Source organism: Bufo gargarizans, chromosome 3, assembly GCF_014858855.1.
Source record: "Bufo gargarizans isolate SCDJY-AF-19 chromosome 3, ASM1485885v1, whole genome shotgun sequence".
In the NCBI taxonomy this organism is placed as follows: domain Eukaryota; kingdom Metazoa; phylum Chordata; class Amphibia; order Anura; family Bufonidae; genus Bufo; species Bufo gargarizans.
In genome coordinates, this window is record NC_058082.1 from 70,571,285 (window position 1) to 70,588,706 (window position 17,422).

Genomic DNA, 17,422 nt, shown 5'->3' on the forward strand with positions numbered 1-17,422 from the left:
ATGGAAGTGATTTCCAGTTACAGAAAACATGCAACAAAATAGGACTCCTTACCCTTAGGGCTCATGCACATAAACGTAATTTTTGTCCATGTCCTTTCCAGTTTTTTGCAGCCCGTATGTGGAACCCTTCATTTCAATGGGGCCACAAAAAATTGATATTATTCCGCGTGCATTCCGTATCCATTTGTCTGTAAGTCCGTTCTGCAAAAAAATAGAACATGTCCTATTCTTGCCCATTTTGAGGACAAGGACAGGCTTTGTTACAATGGGTCAGCAAAAAAATAAAAATAGATGTTAAGAGGATGTCACACGGATGTCATCTGTTTTTATTTTGTGGATCTGTGTTTTGTGGACCGCAAAATACATACGGTCGTGTGCATGAGCCCTTAGACTAGGTTCACATGTGACTGATTAGCTGTGTCACATGGCCTAGGAGGAGGCCTCTTCTAACAGCTGATCAGCGGGGGTCCCGGGTGTTGGACCCTTGCCAATCTGATATTGACAACCTATCCTGAGGAGAAGTCATCAATATTAATTCCCGGATAAGCATTTTAGGCCTCTTTCAGACGGGCGTTGCGGGAACACGCACGATTTTTCCGCGCGAGTGCAAAACATTGTAATGCGTTTTCCACTCGCGTGAGAAAAATCGCGCATGTTTGGTACCCAAACCCGAACTTCTTCACAGAAGTTCGTGCTTGGTATCGGTGTTCTGTAGATTGTATTATTTTCCCTTAAAACATGGTTATAAGGGAAAATAATAGCATTCTGAATACAGAATGCATAGTACAATAGCGCTGAAGGGGTTAATACAATTTTTTTTTTTTTAGCTCACCTTAATCCACTTGATCGCGTCTCCCTGCAGCCTCTGGTGACAAACCTGGGAGCACAGCTCCATTCAAAGTGTACTGGTTGTGCCGGGTTCCCATTCACTTAAATGGGAGCTGAGCTGCGGTAACCGGGCACAGGCACTACACTTGACTACTACACTGGATGGAGCTGTTCTTCTGGGTCCATTCCGTGTGCTTCAGGGAACAGCTGATTGTGGGGTGGCAGGAGTCAGCCCCCACCAATCTGCAATATCATTAAAGGGGTTGTCTCATCTCAGACAATGGGGGCATATCGCTAGGATATGCCCCCATTGTCTTATAGCTGGGACCCGCACCTATATGGAGACCGGAGCCCCCGAAAATGTTGGAGGGCGCACTGTGCATGCACAGCCGCCCCCCATTCATTTCTATGGGGCCGCTTAAAATAATTGAGCACTGGCTCGGCTATTTCCCTTGGGCCCATAGAAGTGAATGGGAGAGGTGTCCGGTCAAGCGCGGTGCGCTCCCATTCACTTCTAAGGGGAGAGCGCTTGGTGGTGACCCGCTCCGTTTTCGATATAGGTGCGGGTCCCAGCGTTGGGATCTGCACCTATAAGACAATGGGGCATATAGTAGTAATATGCCCCCATTGTCGCAGGTGAGACAACCCCTTTAACCCAGAAAACACCTTAAAGCATTATCTGTTACCTAATAAGAACAATGGGCTGTATACGCAGCGTCGGACTGACCCACCAGGGTCCTCCTGTGGGCCCAGCTTCTGATACCATATTGGCGCCTACGGTCCAGCCAATAACTTGCCACTAGGGTCAGTTTAATTGATTGATGATATGGGGTTTGGACCCTGAGTGGGCCCAAGGAACCCCCGTCCGACACTGTGTATATGAAACACCTAGTCGTGTCAGGTCCTCCAGAGAAAAGGGTTTCTAAATCCGAGCCCAAGATGAGAGCAGTTGGTCCTTGCCATGGTAAAGGAACGTCCGCACCGTCAGGTTTCCTGATGCAGTTTTAGAAGCCAATGTCAGGAGGGAACCATAAAAGGAGAGAAAGTATAAAGGGCAGATACGACTTCTCCCAGGAGACCTGGACGCGTGACCGCGCTCTATGACAGGAGGAGAGAAATGTGAGGTCGCTCTAAACCGACGTGAAGGAGGAATACAAGAAAACAACCAAGCAGAAATAAATATGCCATAAAAGTGTTTAATGGTTGAAAAGCTGACAATAAAGGAATTTACTAAATTTCTATTTTTTCTACGTTAAGGATACTTTCACATATACGGCAGTACGGATCCGACAGGCTGTTCACCCTGTCGGATCTGTCCTTCCGCTATTTCGCCGTGCCGCCGCTCTGTACCCATTGACTATAATGGGGAGGGGGCGGAGCTCCGGCACAGTACGGCAGTGCACGGCGAAAGGCCGCCGGACTTAGGGTACTTTCATACTTGCGGCAAGACGGATCCGACAGGCTGTTCACCCTGTCGGATCTGTCCTTCTGCTATTTCGCCTTGCCGCCGGACCGCTGCTCCGTCCCCATTGACTATAATGGGGACGGGGCGGAGCTCCGGCGCAGTACGGCAGTGCACGGCGAAAGGCCGCCGGACTTAGGGTACTTTCACACTTGTGGCAGGACGGATCCGACAGGCTGTTCACCCTGTCGGATCCGTCCTTCCGCTATTTCGCCTTGCCGCAGGACCTCCGCTCCGTCCCCATTGACTATAATGGGGACGGGGCGGCGCAGTACGGCAGTTTATGGTGAGAGGCCGCTGGACTAAAAAGTCGGACATGCAGGACTTTTAGTCCGGCGGCCTTTCGCCGTGCACTGCCGTACTGCGCCGGAGCGCCGCCCCCGTCCCCATTATAGTCAATGTGGACGGAGCGGCGGCACGGCGAAATAGCAGAAGGACGGATCCGACAGGGTAAACAGCCTGTCGGATCCGTCCTGCCGCAAGTGTGAAAGTAGCCTAACCTGTATAATTTTTTGTCGACAGTGGAGATATTTATATTGGAGATTACGTCAGGATGGACCTAGTGAATACGCAGACCGGACAGAGCGTATACGGCCGTGACCGAAGACTAGTTTAGGTCCTTTGTACGCTTTTTGATAACCACAATGTCGGTGACCGGGTTGGCACATCCATCAATAGGAAATTTCCAACTAAATGCACTTTCCAATGAGACCATAACATAGTGGCGTCCAGCAAGTGAAAAACCAAGCAATGATTACATGAATTAAAAGCCGCAGTCTGCCTATGTATCTACTGTCATACACTATTTTTTCGCCATCGCGTGTTTTATGTCTACAGTCCTACAATATATCCCTATGTAAAAGTATAGGCAGCAATGGTAGAAGCCGCTATACAGCCTCCGGGCGCACGGTGGCGCGCCTTGATAGTTGCAGGACTGGACGCTCGCTTGTAACGTTCGCTCTTGAATTAGAACGCGCAGCAGAGCAGTGCAGCCTAACTTCCGCATAGGTGTATGTGTGCTATAGGTTCCGGCAGATGCGGGGCTGGTGTGTGCCGGGTACCGGAAGAGAGTGGTTCCGGGCTGCAGACAGCGCTGACAGCTCCCCGTTTTAGCTGCCTGCGATCGGGCATGGTGTGGGTATCATGCTGTGCTGCCTGTGTGATCTCCTGCAGCTGCTGGCTGCTCTGGCCGCTGTCCTGCTGCTCGTGGTGAGTCCAGAGATAACGTTAGTACATACAGGCAGCGTCTCCTCGGGGTGTACAGGGTCTGCGCTCATATAGAGAGTAATAGACTGCCCATAGTAACCGTGTCCATGCTTCTGCTAGCCTTGATTAGAAAGTAAATACTTCAACTCTTGTGTACACAGCTCCTGTACAGACCTATGCGTCTCCATGGTTACAGAAAACAAGCCCAGTGTAGTATCCTGCAGTAATACTCCCATCTGTCTGGCTCCTGCTGCCTTCTAAGGGCTGTATGTATTTAGCGGTCCGCAAAAACGGATCCGCAAACAATACGGATGATGTCCTTGTGCATTCCGTATTTTGTGGAACAGAACAGCTGGCCCCTAATAGAACAGTCCTATCCTTGTCCGTAATGCAGACAATAAGGACATGTTCAATTTTTTGCGGGCCGTAAATACGGAAACGGAATGCGAACGGCGCTACCATACATTGTGCCACCCCACACCCCTGAAGTGGGACCAGTGTGACGTTACCCTTGTGAAGGTCTCTGGAGACCACATGGGCATCATTGCATCTGAGACAAAAGCAGGACTCATCGCTAAAGACTATAGACCTCCATTCCAGCCTCCATTGCCATCTTGCTGTGCATCATGATGGCCTATATGAACGGTGGTGTGAGATCAATAGAATAGCTTTAGCTGTTCATCTAGCTCATAGCCCAATGTCATGCAAACATCTTCTGATAGTTTGTATAGACACTGTTTGCCGCCTTAGGCTTGGGATGTGACGTTCAGTTTCACTTGAAGTACAGAATGGATCACTATGCGCCGTTGTTCTATTCAGGCGATCCGTCCATGCAGGGGTTCACCTCTGTGCACCTCTTGCTGTCATTCCAGTTTATCATTCTCCCATCCACCAGTGCACATTAACCAGTGCTGACCTCTCGGCCTAAGCGTGTAGCAATCTGCCGGAGTGATAAACCAAGGTCTCCCAGTTTAAGGATTTTGTGTCAAGTGGGGATGACACAATCATCCTACACAACTTGATCTGATTTTGGAAGTTTCATGTGGCGAAAAACGTTGACTTTTATGCCCCTCACAAATTCCACCGATTGGAGCTAGGTGCTTGAAAATCCGATCATCTGCAGATCTTAGCGATCCTGCTAATTCCTTGATCTTCACAACCTTACGGCTTGTCCTTCTTGGTGTTGCTGTCTCAATGTTGAGGTGTGTAGATCATTGGGTGCTGGACCCGTCCAAGTGTGCTGTATACAGTTGTAGTGATCCATTATAAGAGGAGGTGCCTTTTGCCACTTTCTTTTTGCTAGTATCAGTGTTCGCTTATACGTAGGATATCCGGTTTCAAGAAGTAAATGGTCCATGGGTTGGGTTCCTACAAACGTCACATTACCAGTATGTGGGCGTATGTATAGTGTCACTGAGGCGCTCGGAAAACTGCCTGGCAGAGAAGCTCCCTGACTATATCTGCTCCTGCCTTCATCTTTAACCCTTTCCATAACTCAATACAAAATATGTGAATGTACATGACTAGACCAAGGAGGACAATCAATGAGAAATCTTAATTTGGAGCAAAGTGTTAAATTCAGTTTTATTAGAGCCTGATTTGTGAGAGGGACAAATGTGTGTGTATATTAAAAAAGAAAAAGGCGTAATGGGCTGGAAACAGCACCACTCTAGTCCATGGGTTGTGTCTGGTATTGCATTTCATCCTCATCCAAGTGGAAGGGTCTGAGCTGCAATACCAGGCACGGCCCATGGTCAAGAGTGGCGCTTTTTCTTTATGAATAACAGCAGCATCTGTTCATATTCTCTATTAGGGTGATGGACTTCATGAGGAGAAGGGTCCCCAATTTGGAACCCCTGTCTACGAGAACAGAGAGCTGCACTCTCATCAGTTTTGGACCCTGGAAGCGTTACATGGATATGTGATGCTGCTTTCCCCAGGAGCAGGGATGCTTGTGTCAGGCTTCACACTTAACGTAGTGTGCCCGTGACCAATGGCCATGGTTGTCTGATGCAATTTTAACATATTTGGCCTGTAAAACCTGTGTAACCAATAGTGATGAGCGGCATAGGCAATATTCGTTGTCGCAATATTTAGTGAATTTTTCGCATAATATTCGTGATCTTCAGTCATTATTTTCGCGATTGCACAAATCGGCACTAATGATGTGCAATACATGCAACTTCACGTTTTATCAGGTCTGAGTAGTGTGGGGTTTCGCTCTGGTAGATGGGGTAAGCGGACGCAGTACAGAGGCAAAAGACAAGTTCTTAACGCAAAACTTCAGTGTTTATTAACACTTGAGGCAAATGCACAAAACAATGCGTTACTTTGCAGTCTTGGTGTTTACTTCACACACAATGGAAAGTACATCTTGGTGTTACTTCACACAAATTTGAAAGTTCATATAAGACACGTCACCTTTATGTCAGTTCTGCCTCCAGCAGTCCACGGCAGGCTTTAGGGGGCCTGTTTCCTCGGCCCATGGGTCTCGGGTCTCAGCCCTCCAACCTGGCACCAAGCCTCAGATCCCAACACAGAGATCCTGCTGCTGAGCCCAGCTGCCTATTTAAGGACAGCCAGGTGCTGCCAAAAACTCGGGCCGGCAATTAAAATCCAGTCCAGTATTTGACCCCACCTGGCTGCAAATCGGCCCAGCAGCACACGCTGGGAGGAAAATACCTGTTTTCCCAGACCATTCCCCTCACTGTGTCACAGTAGATATTACTGATTGGTGCACTAAGTATTGTTGTGACATCACAGCACCATGTCTGTAGCTTGTAGATTCTGCTGTCCATACCTATCAGCTACACTATATCACTATCTAACCCACACTGACTATCTCCCACTAACGATCTATAATATCTATATAACTACGGTAACTATCTAATGTAATTGGATAAGGAATAGGATCCGGATGAAAGCACAGAGCACAGCAATGTCACTGCTCTCTGTCAGAACTGCAAAATAACAGCAGGAAATGGCTGCTGGGGAGGTTCTTATATAGTAAGGCCCCATGCACACGGCCGTTGTTCACAGCCGTGTGCGGGCCGTGGAACCGCGGCCTGGATCCCTCCTGAGAGCAGGAGCGCACGGCGTCACTGGTTGCTATGACGCCGTGCGCTCCCTGCTGCCGCTGCAATACAGTAATACACTGGTATGATCTATACCAGTGTATTACTGTACTGTGCCGGCAGCAGGGAGCGCACGGCGTCATAGCAACCAGTGACGCCGTGCGCTCCTGCTCTCAGGAGGGATCCAGGCCGCGGTTCCACGGCCCGCACACGGCTGGGAACAACGGCCGTGTGCATGGGGCCTAAGGGGTGGGTAACTTTCCTATTGGTTGCTAGGGATGTTGCTGAGCTCAGACAAAGACATTGCAGCCTTCTCATTGGCCCACAAGCAAGAAGGGAGGTTACTGATAAACAAAAATCTAGAATATTCGCGATTACGACTCTATAGAACAATATTCTAGATTTTCGCGAATTCTCTAAGTTATTCGCAATAAAAATTTGCTATTAGAATATTCACGCTCAACAATAGTAACGAATAACTACATTGCCAAACTGCAGCAATTCATAGTGAAATACATGATACTTGGTTGGGTGACACACTACCGCCATCTGTGACCCCGGTGTGTGGACAAGCTCAGCTCTTCGTGCTATGTGTTGTATGCAGTGACCCAGTGCTCCCATCTAACGCAATGTCTGAACACTCTCTTACCAGGTTGCAGTTATAGCCCATGTGACAGCCAGGAAAATGCCAAATCTGCATCGCCACGAGGCCGAGAAGTTCTTTATTGCCAGTAATGGAGAAAAGAAACCTTTCCCAAGTATTCATGACCGTCCCGAAAAAGACCTCTCTGTGGTTGTCCCCGCATACAACGAAGAAGAGCGGTGTAAGTGCGACAAGGCAGGGCTTAAAGGGGTCCTGCATCTTCACGTTACTGTTAGGGATGAGCGAATCGACTTCGTGAAGTAATAACTTTGGCTAATCGGAGCCAATACATTCTAATACTGTACAGGGCGCTCGCTCCGTACAGTATTCTAACAATGCTTTATGCAAATTGACTTCGGATGTTTCATCTGAAGTGGATTCTCTTATCCCTAGTTGCTGTGTTTGATCAGACACCCACTGAGCTGGAGGAAACCACCCCATGTACACGTAGTCAGGATTTGGGGACTGCAGGACAATGCTGTGTGTATATATGGGTATTCATGTGTAAGGAACTACATCTGTGGACACCATGTAGATCTAGAGGCAGCTGTATGGATTAGCATGTACACATACATGTGCAAATACTAAATTTCTCTGCTTGATCACAAGCGTAGCATGCTGCTGCCCAAAATTTTTTCACACTAAGCCATGCGTCTAACCCCCCCCCGTGCATATCTATACACGCCCTATCTTGCTCAGTCCCCTTAGTGCCTTCATACAGCAATGACTACCCATTAGTGCGCTCATACAGTAGGATGTCCCCACACATTATGTATTCCCTCTTTGTGCCCCCACACAGTAATTATGCCCCCTTAGTGCCGCACTCATGGTCAGAATGCCCCCTTCATAGTAGAATGCCCCCACACAGTAGTTAAGCCCCATTTACAGTTATGTTGCCCCCTTAGTGCCCCCCCCCCCCCCATGGCCACTTTAAGTTCCTAGTCCACCCCGGTTAGTGGCATATCGTAGCAATGTCTAAATAAGTAATGATTGGAGTTGAGGTAGGTGCACGACTTATGTCATTGCTTATATCTTAACCACTGGTTACTGTGTTTGTCTTTCTTCCAGTGCCGGTTATGATGGACGAGGCATTGGGATTTCTTGAGAAAAGACAGGTATATACATATAAGAAAAAAATAAAACCCCATAGCCTTTTATATCGACCACTTTTTTACAATAGTTTATTAAACCTTTTGCCTCCTTCTACCTTCTTCAGGTACCCACTAGAATGGGCACCCGGAAAGAGGAGCTGTTACCTCTCCTGACATTCCCGTTGTAGTAACAACTTGTAATAGTAATTCTGGAGCATCAACTCTCATGACTCTATTGTGCGCCATTCCTCTATTATTCCTTCTAGAAGTTACAAAGAAATAGCCGTTTGCAATAAGGGCCCATCTGGGTGGTACCAGCTTGAGGGGGGAGGGGGGTTGTCCATGCAAAGTCTGATGCTATCAAGTGAGTGCTGCCAGTTTTAGACTGCCCCCCCCCCACACCCCCTCTAACTTGCTGGCAATTCATTTATAAATTTCTCTTAGGAATAATAGAGGAATGGCACAACATAGTCATAAAGAATAGATGCTCTAGAATAGTTCTTACAAGGGCGATGCAAGTGGTTACTAAACAGACACGTCAGGGGAGGTTGAAGGAAAGTGACATTGTATGGTAGCATCTACATGGAGTCTTAGAGCTGTTTTCTAAATGTAGCTGGGTTTACCAAATGTTTTCAGTTAAATTTGCCTTGGTGTAATGGCCAATTTCCTGCTTCCCGTATTGGTAAATAAAAGGTTAACATTGCCTGTATTTTGAATACAGCTACCAGTCCTTGGTGCCGTATGGATGATGCCTGCATGTGTCCCAACTAACACTAGGGGGCAGTAATGTTATTACAATAATGAGGGGCTGCTGTAAGGCCAATCCCTTAGTGTCTAGTAATGGTGACTGTCGGCTCAGCAGACCCACGTGCTTTGTAGTCATTCAGCAGTGCGAGCTAACTGAAGGAAACCGGATGAAGCCTTGGGTATTTGTCACTGGTGTCCTGGTTACTGGAGTGGTCATTATATGATAATTTTTGGGTTGATGTGGAATATTTTTGCAGTGTATAAACCGAAGGGAATAATGTTATTGTGCTTCTTACTGTTCTACAGAGGCAACGTCCGTCCTTTAAGTATGAGGTCATCGTTGTGGATGATGGGAGTTCTGATAAAACATCACAGGTAATATAACATATGTCATAGCCAGCTTGTGGCCAGGCAGTGCTCCATTCTGTTGTATGGAAGGTTTATTTAGACGATTTAGTTAGTGTTTTTTTTTTCTTAAAAAATCTGAGCGGTAGATCTATTGATAACTGATCAGCAGAGTTTACTGTGAACTGGAAATTTAGCATAATTGACATCTGGCCTACTATAATCCTCGCTCTGGAAGACTTTCCTTTAAGGGGTGTCAAACACATTTTTGCCGAGGGCCACATCAGCCTTATGGTTGTCTTCAAAGGGCCTTTAGTAATTCTGCTACTGCATAAATGTAACTATGCCAGTTAGGCGTAGTTACATTTATAACCCGTTGAAGGCAACCATAAGGCTGATGTTAACCTTGACATATCCCCTTCTTCCCCCACTCAGCCCCCCTGACATGATGCTCTCCCTTGCCTTGCGCTGTATCGTGCAGGGCAAGGGCTTTTGTGTTTACATTTTTACACTGCTAGGTGGAGACTTCACCGGGCTCACTGTTAGGCGGAAGCCACCGTCTAGCATGCCCATGGAGAGCCCTGTACTTCTCCAGATGTCCAGAAAAAGCCCTTGCTCATCTCAGTGGGGGAAGAATGGAATATGTCCCCCTATGGGATATATACCCCTTTAAATAAACCAGGGAGCCTGCTGCCATGTTGACCCTGGGGGATCTGCTGCCATATTGTCCCCAGAAAGTTGCATTTATCTTCTCCACTTCTGCTCCACGGGGGCACAAAAAGAAAATGGCACACGGCAATGATCTGTGCTCACCAATCCCGTCCTGGCCGCTCAGCAATCACAGCAACGCATTGAGCCCCAGCTCTGCTACCACCACCTAGCGTGGAGGTGGAGCTGCGTCAAACTGATTGCTGAGCACCCGGGGCAGAATTGGTGGGTATCCATGGGGGTTAATGAGTACATTGCCACAGTGCGCTGCTCATAGGAGTCGCTCTGCTGCAGCACTACTCACACGTATTACAGGCTTTATTTCTCATCAGCTGCCCATATCGCCGGCAGGCCACAAAAAACAAGGCCTTGTGTTTGACACATGTGCTGTAAGATTTTGATGTTGTTTTTACATAGGACATTTCTGGTGCTGCTTATCTAAGGAGATCACTGGAAAAATTGCCTTTTCTTCCAATAAAGTACAATTAGACTTTCAGATTTCTTAACAACACCACTATATTATTACTAATATATTAAAGGGGTTGGCAGAGAGTTTAAGAATTTATAGTTGCTGCAGGAAATGTTATAAAAGCCCCGAAAAAAATACCCACCCACCACTCCAGCACCGATGCTCTGGTGGTCCCCACAGGTCATTTATTATGCTTCTGGAGCAATGAGATGCCATTAGAGATGAGTGAATCGATTTGTCTCATCCACAAGAGTTCCCCAGCTGCAAGGGACTGTCCTCACTTCCGAAGAAGCTCCCTGCAGCTTGATTGACCAGGCCAGACATCTCGGCCGGTCCTGCCAATCTTGCAGCTGCACGGCTGCTCCAAGTAGTGGAGGAAGTACAGAGGCTTTGCTTTCGTCCTTCTGGAGCAGCGACTGTTCATGCACCGCTGGCAGGAAGTGTAGCAGCGCATGCACAGCCGCTGCTCTAGAGCCTCTGCGCTTATGCTACTGCATGGAGCAATGGTGCAAGCGTGAGATTGGCAGGGCCAGCCGAGATGTGTGGACCTGTCAATTCAGCAGCAGAGTGCAGAGAGCTTCTTCAGCAGTGAGGACAGTCCCTCGCGGCTGAAGAACTCTTGTTGAGACAAGACGATTTGCTCATCTTTAAAGGGAACCTGTCATCAACTTTATGCAGCCCATACTAACGGCAGTATAAAGTAGAGACGTGAGATGATTTCAGCGGTCTATCATTTATAAGTTAAAAATAAATGGTTGCCGAGAACCAACATCACAATCCTTGCAGACTGGGCCTGGAAAAGAGTCCCGGCCACCTGAGAAGAGTCCTGGTTATTCATGAATTCCTGCTCTCCCGCCCACCTGCTGATGACTGATAGTCTTCTACCTAGTTTTCTCTCTAGGAGAGAACTGCCAATCATCAGCAGAGACAGCAGGAGATTATGAATAACCAGGACTCTTCTCAGGTAGATTTGACTCTTTTCAAGGCCTGGGCTGCAATGATTATGATGCTGGTTCTAAGCAACCACTTACTTTTAGCTCAGGAGTGGCACACCGCTGACATCAGCATTTCTGTCACTGTCAGCGTTTCTGTCATAAGGCCGAATGCACGCGGCCGTGAGCGGTCCGTGGTAACACGGGCTGGATTCCTGCTGAGAGCAGAAGCGCACGGCGTCATTGGTTGCTATGAAGCCGTGCGCTTCCTGCTGCCGCCGCAGTCCAGTATTGCACTGGTATGATCTATACAAGTGAAACACGGCCATGTGCATTTGGCCTAAAGTCGATGACAGGTTCCCTTTAATGGCGTGTCATTGCTCCAGAAAAATAATAAATGACTCCTAAACTCTCCGACAACCCCGTTAATATATCTGTGATAAAATAGTTGTGGTGTTGTTGAGACAAATCAATTCAATCATCCTACGTTCCATACATCCACATGACCATTGTAGCCATTCAGCTGGCAGAATATACGATCCCTACTGCCTAACCCTTTAGATGACCCATCATCCCCCATGCAACATGATCACTGCGTGTCTCGGGTTGTTACGGCAGCCAGAAGCATAATTAACCCCAGGTCTGTCATCGTCATGCCTCTCGGATTGTCTGCACTTGTATCTTCTTAATTGTAGTGCTGCAGAATATGTTGGCTCGGGATAAAGATTATTATTACACCTGTTAGGACCTGCCATGGCCTAATGGGATGCCTGCATTATGCTCAAGTATTGCAGTGTACTGAAAAATGTACTATAAAATGTAAAAAAAATAATATATATATTTTATATTAAACATCCTTTCCTGTTTTATGTAGAAAAAAATGCTATTGTGTAAAACGTAAATAAATAAGAAAGTATACATATTAGGTATTGCCACATCCATAACGACCTGCTCTATAAAAATGTCACATGACCTATCCCCTCAGGTGAATGCTGTAAAAATAAATAAATAAAAACTGTGCCAAAACAACATATTTTTTTTGGTCACCTTGCCCCATAAAGTGTAATAATGACTGATCAAAAAATATGTACCCAAAAATGGTACGAATAAAAACGTCAACTCTTCCTGCAAAAAACGAGCCCCTGCACAAGACGATCAGCAGAAAAAAATAATATGGTGTTCAGAAAATGGAGACGCAAAAACTTAATTTTATTTTTTTCAAAAATGCTTTATTATGTAAAACTGAAACAAACAAAGTAGACCTATTTGATATAATTGCGTCCGTAACAACCTGCTCTATAAAAATAGCACATGATCTACCCTGTCAGATGAAACTTTGCCAAAACAGCCATTTTTTGGTTACCATGTTTCACAAAAAATGTAATATAGAGCAATTAAAAATCATATCTACTCCAAAATATTACCAATAAAACTGGCACCTTATCCCCTAGTTTTCAAAATGGGGTCACTTTTTGGGGAGTTTCTACTGTAAGGTGCATCGGGGGGGCTTCAAATGGGACATGGTGTCTAAAAACCAGTGCAACAAAATATGCCTTCCAAAAACCATATGGCACTTCTTTTCTTCTGTGCCCTGCCGTGTGCCCCTACATCTGTTTACCACCACATGGGGTGTTAATGTAAACCAGCACAATCGGGGTAATAAACAATTGAGTTTTGTTTTGCTGTTAACCAAAAATGGAATATTTGCCAAAAAAGTTAAATTTAGAAATGTCATCTCCATTTTCCCTTTAATTCTTGTGGAACATCTAAAGGATTAACAAAGTTTGTAAAATCAGTTTTGAGTAACTTGGGGGGGTCTAGTTTCTGTAATGGGGTCACTTAAGGGGGGTTTCTACTATGTAAGCCCCAAAAAGTGACTTCAGACCTGAACTGGTCCTTTTAAAAAGTGGGTTTTGGAAATTTTCTTAAAAATTCAAGAATTGCTATTAAAATAATAAGTTATCTAATGTCCTAAAAAATAAAAATGACATTTACAAAATGATGCCAACATAAAGTAGACATATTGGGTTGTTAAGTAATAAATATTTTATGAGGTATTACTTTCTGTTTTAAAAGCAGAGAAATAAAATTTAGAAAATTGCAAATTTTTCAAAATTTTATGGTAAATATGGGATTTTTCTACATAAATAAAGGTGAAATATATTGACTCAAATTTATGACTCTCTCATGAAGTACAATGTGTCATGAGGAAACAATCTCAGAATTGCTTGGATAAGTAAAAGCGCTCCAAAGTTATTACTACATAAAAGTGACACATGTCAGATTTGCAAAATTGACCCTTGGTCATGAAAGGGTTAAACAGTCCTCCTCATCATGCTGTTCACATTTTGACATCATGATACCAAGACGACACCTAACAATTGGTCCACAGCACCTCGCTATTGTGAGGCTTCAAGCAGGATGTTCTCAGACGGAAGTGGCCACTGAGCTTAGTGTCACAGAGGGTCATCAGCAGGTTGCAACAGAGCGACTGGAAGAGTCACAGAAAGGCATAGAAGTGGATGTCCTTTGGCCACATTGACGACCGTGTGATTGTAAACAATGCCCTGTGGAGCTGGATGATGAATACCACACAACTCCAGGCACATTCAAGGGAGGTGATACCATTTAAAACAGTTTACATCAGCATAGTCTGCGTGCTAGACGACCTGCAAGGGTACCTGACCACAGGCATCATCGTCTTGTATGGGCTAGGGACCATCTATGCTGGACAAGGGACCAGTGGGCCTCAGTGCTGTTCACTGCTGAAAGTCGATTCACGCTGAGCAGAAATTATGGCCGCCAACGATGTTGGAGACATCAAGGAGAGCACTATGCATCAGCCACAGACAAGCCTTTGGTGGTGGTCTTACAGTGTGGGCAGGTGTGTCTAGTCAATACAGAACTGCCCTACACTGAATGGTGCAGTGATAAGCTCATACTACTTGAATAACATCATTAATCCAGTCCTTGTGCCTCTGCATGAACAGCACAGGCCTAATTTCATCTTCACGGATGACAATGCACCACCTCATCGAGGTCGCATCATTATGGAATGGCTGCTGGAGACTGGGGGACCTCAAATGGAGTGGCCTGCACTTTCTCCAGACCTGAATCCCATTGAAAACCTATGGGATTGGCTGAGTTGCTGTGTAGAGGCTTTGAACTCTGTACCCCAGAACCTCAATGACCTGAGGGCCACCTTTCAAGAAGAGTGGGATGCCATGCCTCAGCAGACAATAAGTCGACTTGTGATCAGCATGAGATGTTGTAAAGCTGTGATAGATGCTGAAGGCCACATAACAAGTTATTGAGACACTGACATATCTTGTGGGGATATACCCACCACTGGTGTTGGAAATCACCATTGCTGCTTCTACTTAAATGTCCTACTTTCATGATATAAAATCACTGTAGTGAGAACGTTTTACGTTTTCCATAAATTTCACCCAAAAGCCAAATATCCCTAACTGTTTGTACGTAGTGTGTATATTTTTTGAGTTTTTGGTAATTTTTTTAAAATTTTCTAACTTCTAAAAAAAAAAAAAATCCTAAAATTGTGCAGTTTCACATTGGACACTAAGCCTTTTAATATATAAAGACTTCCTGTTTAGAGAGATGGTTTACAGCAGCCATCGGTCATAGACACAATGGACAGGAGCTGACCTTATTGACATCTATGGGAGAGTCTCCTAGGTATTGTGATTTGTGGATCCTGTGTTTATCTATGCATAGGTAATATCTGTCATTGTGAACCTGCCTGTAATGATAGTGAGTTGACTGCTGAAAACTGACCTCTACAGAACAGGAAGTGTCCCAGTATTGGGTCCATTCACACGTCCGTAGAATGGGTCCGGATCCGTTCCGCAATGTTGTGGAACGAATCCGGATCGATTCATTCTCTATGGGGCGGAAATGGATGCGGACTGCACACAGTGTGGGGTCCGCATCCGCATTTCCGAAGCGCAGTCCCGATCTTCCGGTCCGCGGCTCCCTAAAAAAATAGAACATGTTCTATTCTTGTCTGCAATTGCGGACAAGAATAGGCAGTTCTATGTGGGTGCCGGCCGTGTGTATTGCGGATCCGCAATACACCACGGACGTGTGAATGGACCCTTTAGACTTGGTGGCCTGTGTAAAAATTGTAGGATTTGTTTAAATATAGATTAAAAATAAATAAATAAAAGATAAAAATAAAAAAAAGTTTTACGTAAAAATGTGTTTTGAACAACGTCAGTTTCTGATTACCCTTTAAGGGGGCTACAGTGTGCAGCGTCCGCTTCTAATGGCTTTGCGGCTGGCGCTCTGTCTGTGTTCAGCCCTCTTGTTATGATACTGGAAATTTAACTTGTTGTTTCTCTACGTAACAAACTGCTCTTGTAACGGGTGTAATTCGTTCTGTGACCCATCGAGGAGCTCCCGGCTACAGACCCACGAGCTGTCTCCTCACATTGTTAATAGGCCTGATTTAGGATTGGTAAAGTATAAAGTTGTACAGAATAACTATGTACCCTTTTTTTTTTTGTTTTGTAGCAGCTTTGTCTTTTGTTTTTTCCGCCACTTCTGAAATCTGTCACATTCCCCAACATATCTTGTGTTTTTCCTTTTCTGTGTAGGTCGCCTTGAACTATTCCAAGAAATATGGAAGCGATAAAGTTCGGGTGCTGACATTGGTGAAAAATCGAGGCAAAGGTGGAGCTGTCCGGATGGTGCGCAAATGTGTATTTTCTATATTTTACCCAAGCTTTAAATTCAAGCCTTTTTTTTTTTTTTTTCTCTCTGTTCTACAGTACTTTGTAACACCTTGGCATCTTCCTACCATCTGCTTCAACCTTTAAAGGGCATTTATTACGTAGAGGAAGTTAATAGAAGCCACTTAATAATGTATTAGTATCCATATTGCTTCCTTTTGCTGGCTGGATTCATTTTTCCATCACATTATACACGGCTCGTTTCCAGGGTTACGACCATCCTGCAATCCATCAGTGGTGGCCGTGCTTGTCATTTTGATTTTAAAAAAATGCTATTTTTCAGATATATGCTAATGAAGCTCCAAGGTGCCGAGAGGGGCGTTTTTTTTTTTTTTTTTTTTTTTTTGTTTTTTTTTTCTCCCCCCTCTCTGGAGCCCAGCCCGCCCAGATTTGAAGCCCAAGAACGCCTCCTGATCTTGAAATAACCTCCCACAGCCCCGGCAAACGGTTCCTCCCCCTCGCCACGTCATCTTCTACCTTCAAGAAATACCCCGTTCTTCTTCTTGTCGGCCATCAGAAATCTCGCGCAGGCGCAGTACCGCCTGCGGCCTGCACGATCATCAAGCTCCTGAGGCAACAGCGCTCACATTACGTCACTGGGCTTAGCGCATGCCCAGTTAGACTTTTGAGGCTGTTTCCCTCAGGGGCTTGATGATTGCGCAGGCGGTACTGCGCTTGCTCAAGATTTCTGGCGGCCGACAGGAAGAAGAAAGGGGCATTTCTTGAAGGTAGAAGATGACGTGGCGAGGGGGTGGAACAGTTTGCTGGGGCTGTGGGAGGTTATTTCAGGATCAGGAGGCGTTCTTGGGCTTCAAATTAAGGCGGGCTGGGCACTGCAGGGGGGCGTCACTGGGCTCCAGAGAGGGAAGAAAAAAAACGCCCTTCTAGGCACCTTGGAGCTTCATTAGCAGATCAGAAAAATAGCTTTTTTTAATCAAAATGACAAAATGAAATAAAGTAAGAAGACCACTGCAGGAAATAAGGTACTTTTATTGAACATGGCAATGTTGAAAGCTTAAAATGCTAAAAGCAGGTGACAGATTCCCTTTAATTCCTTCTCTACTGTAAGAATAAAGGCCAATGCATGCAGTGTGTCACGTTACCGCAAAACGAACACGTTAAGTGACCGTGAAGAAGCATGCTTTTCATATGCTCCACTATATGGC

The 17,422-nt window shown here is 45.6% G+C and overlaps 1 protein-coding gene across 1 annotated transcript in view; it reads left to right on the forward strand.

Moving 5' to 3' along the window:
- The first annotated feature begins 3,274 nt into the window (after positions 1–3,274).
- Positions 3,275–17,422, forward strand: part of ALG5 (ALG5 dolichyl-phosphate beta-glucosyltransferase) — a 36,323-nt gene continuing 22,175 nt past the window's right edge. The window contains exons 1-5 of the mRNA XM_044285282.1: positions 3,275–3,499; positions 7,223–7,394; positions 8,282–8,328; positions 9,358–9,426; positions 16,122–16,214. Coding sequence (XP_044141217.1) covers positions 3,434–3,499; positions 7,223–7,394; positions 8,282–8,328; positions 9,358–9,426; positions 16,122–16,214 — 447 coding nt within the window. The 5' untranslated portion in view covers positions 3,275–3,433. The remainder of the gene's footprint in view (positions 3,500–7,222; positions 7,395–8,281; positions 8,329–9,357; positions 9,427–16,121; positions 16,215–17,422) is intronic.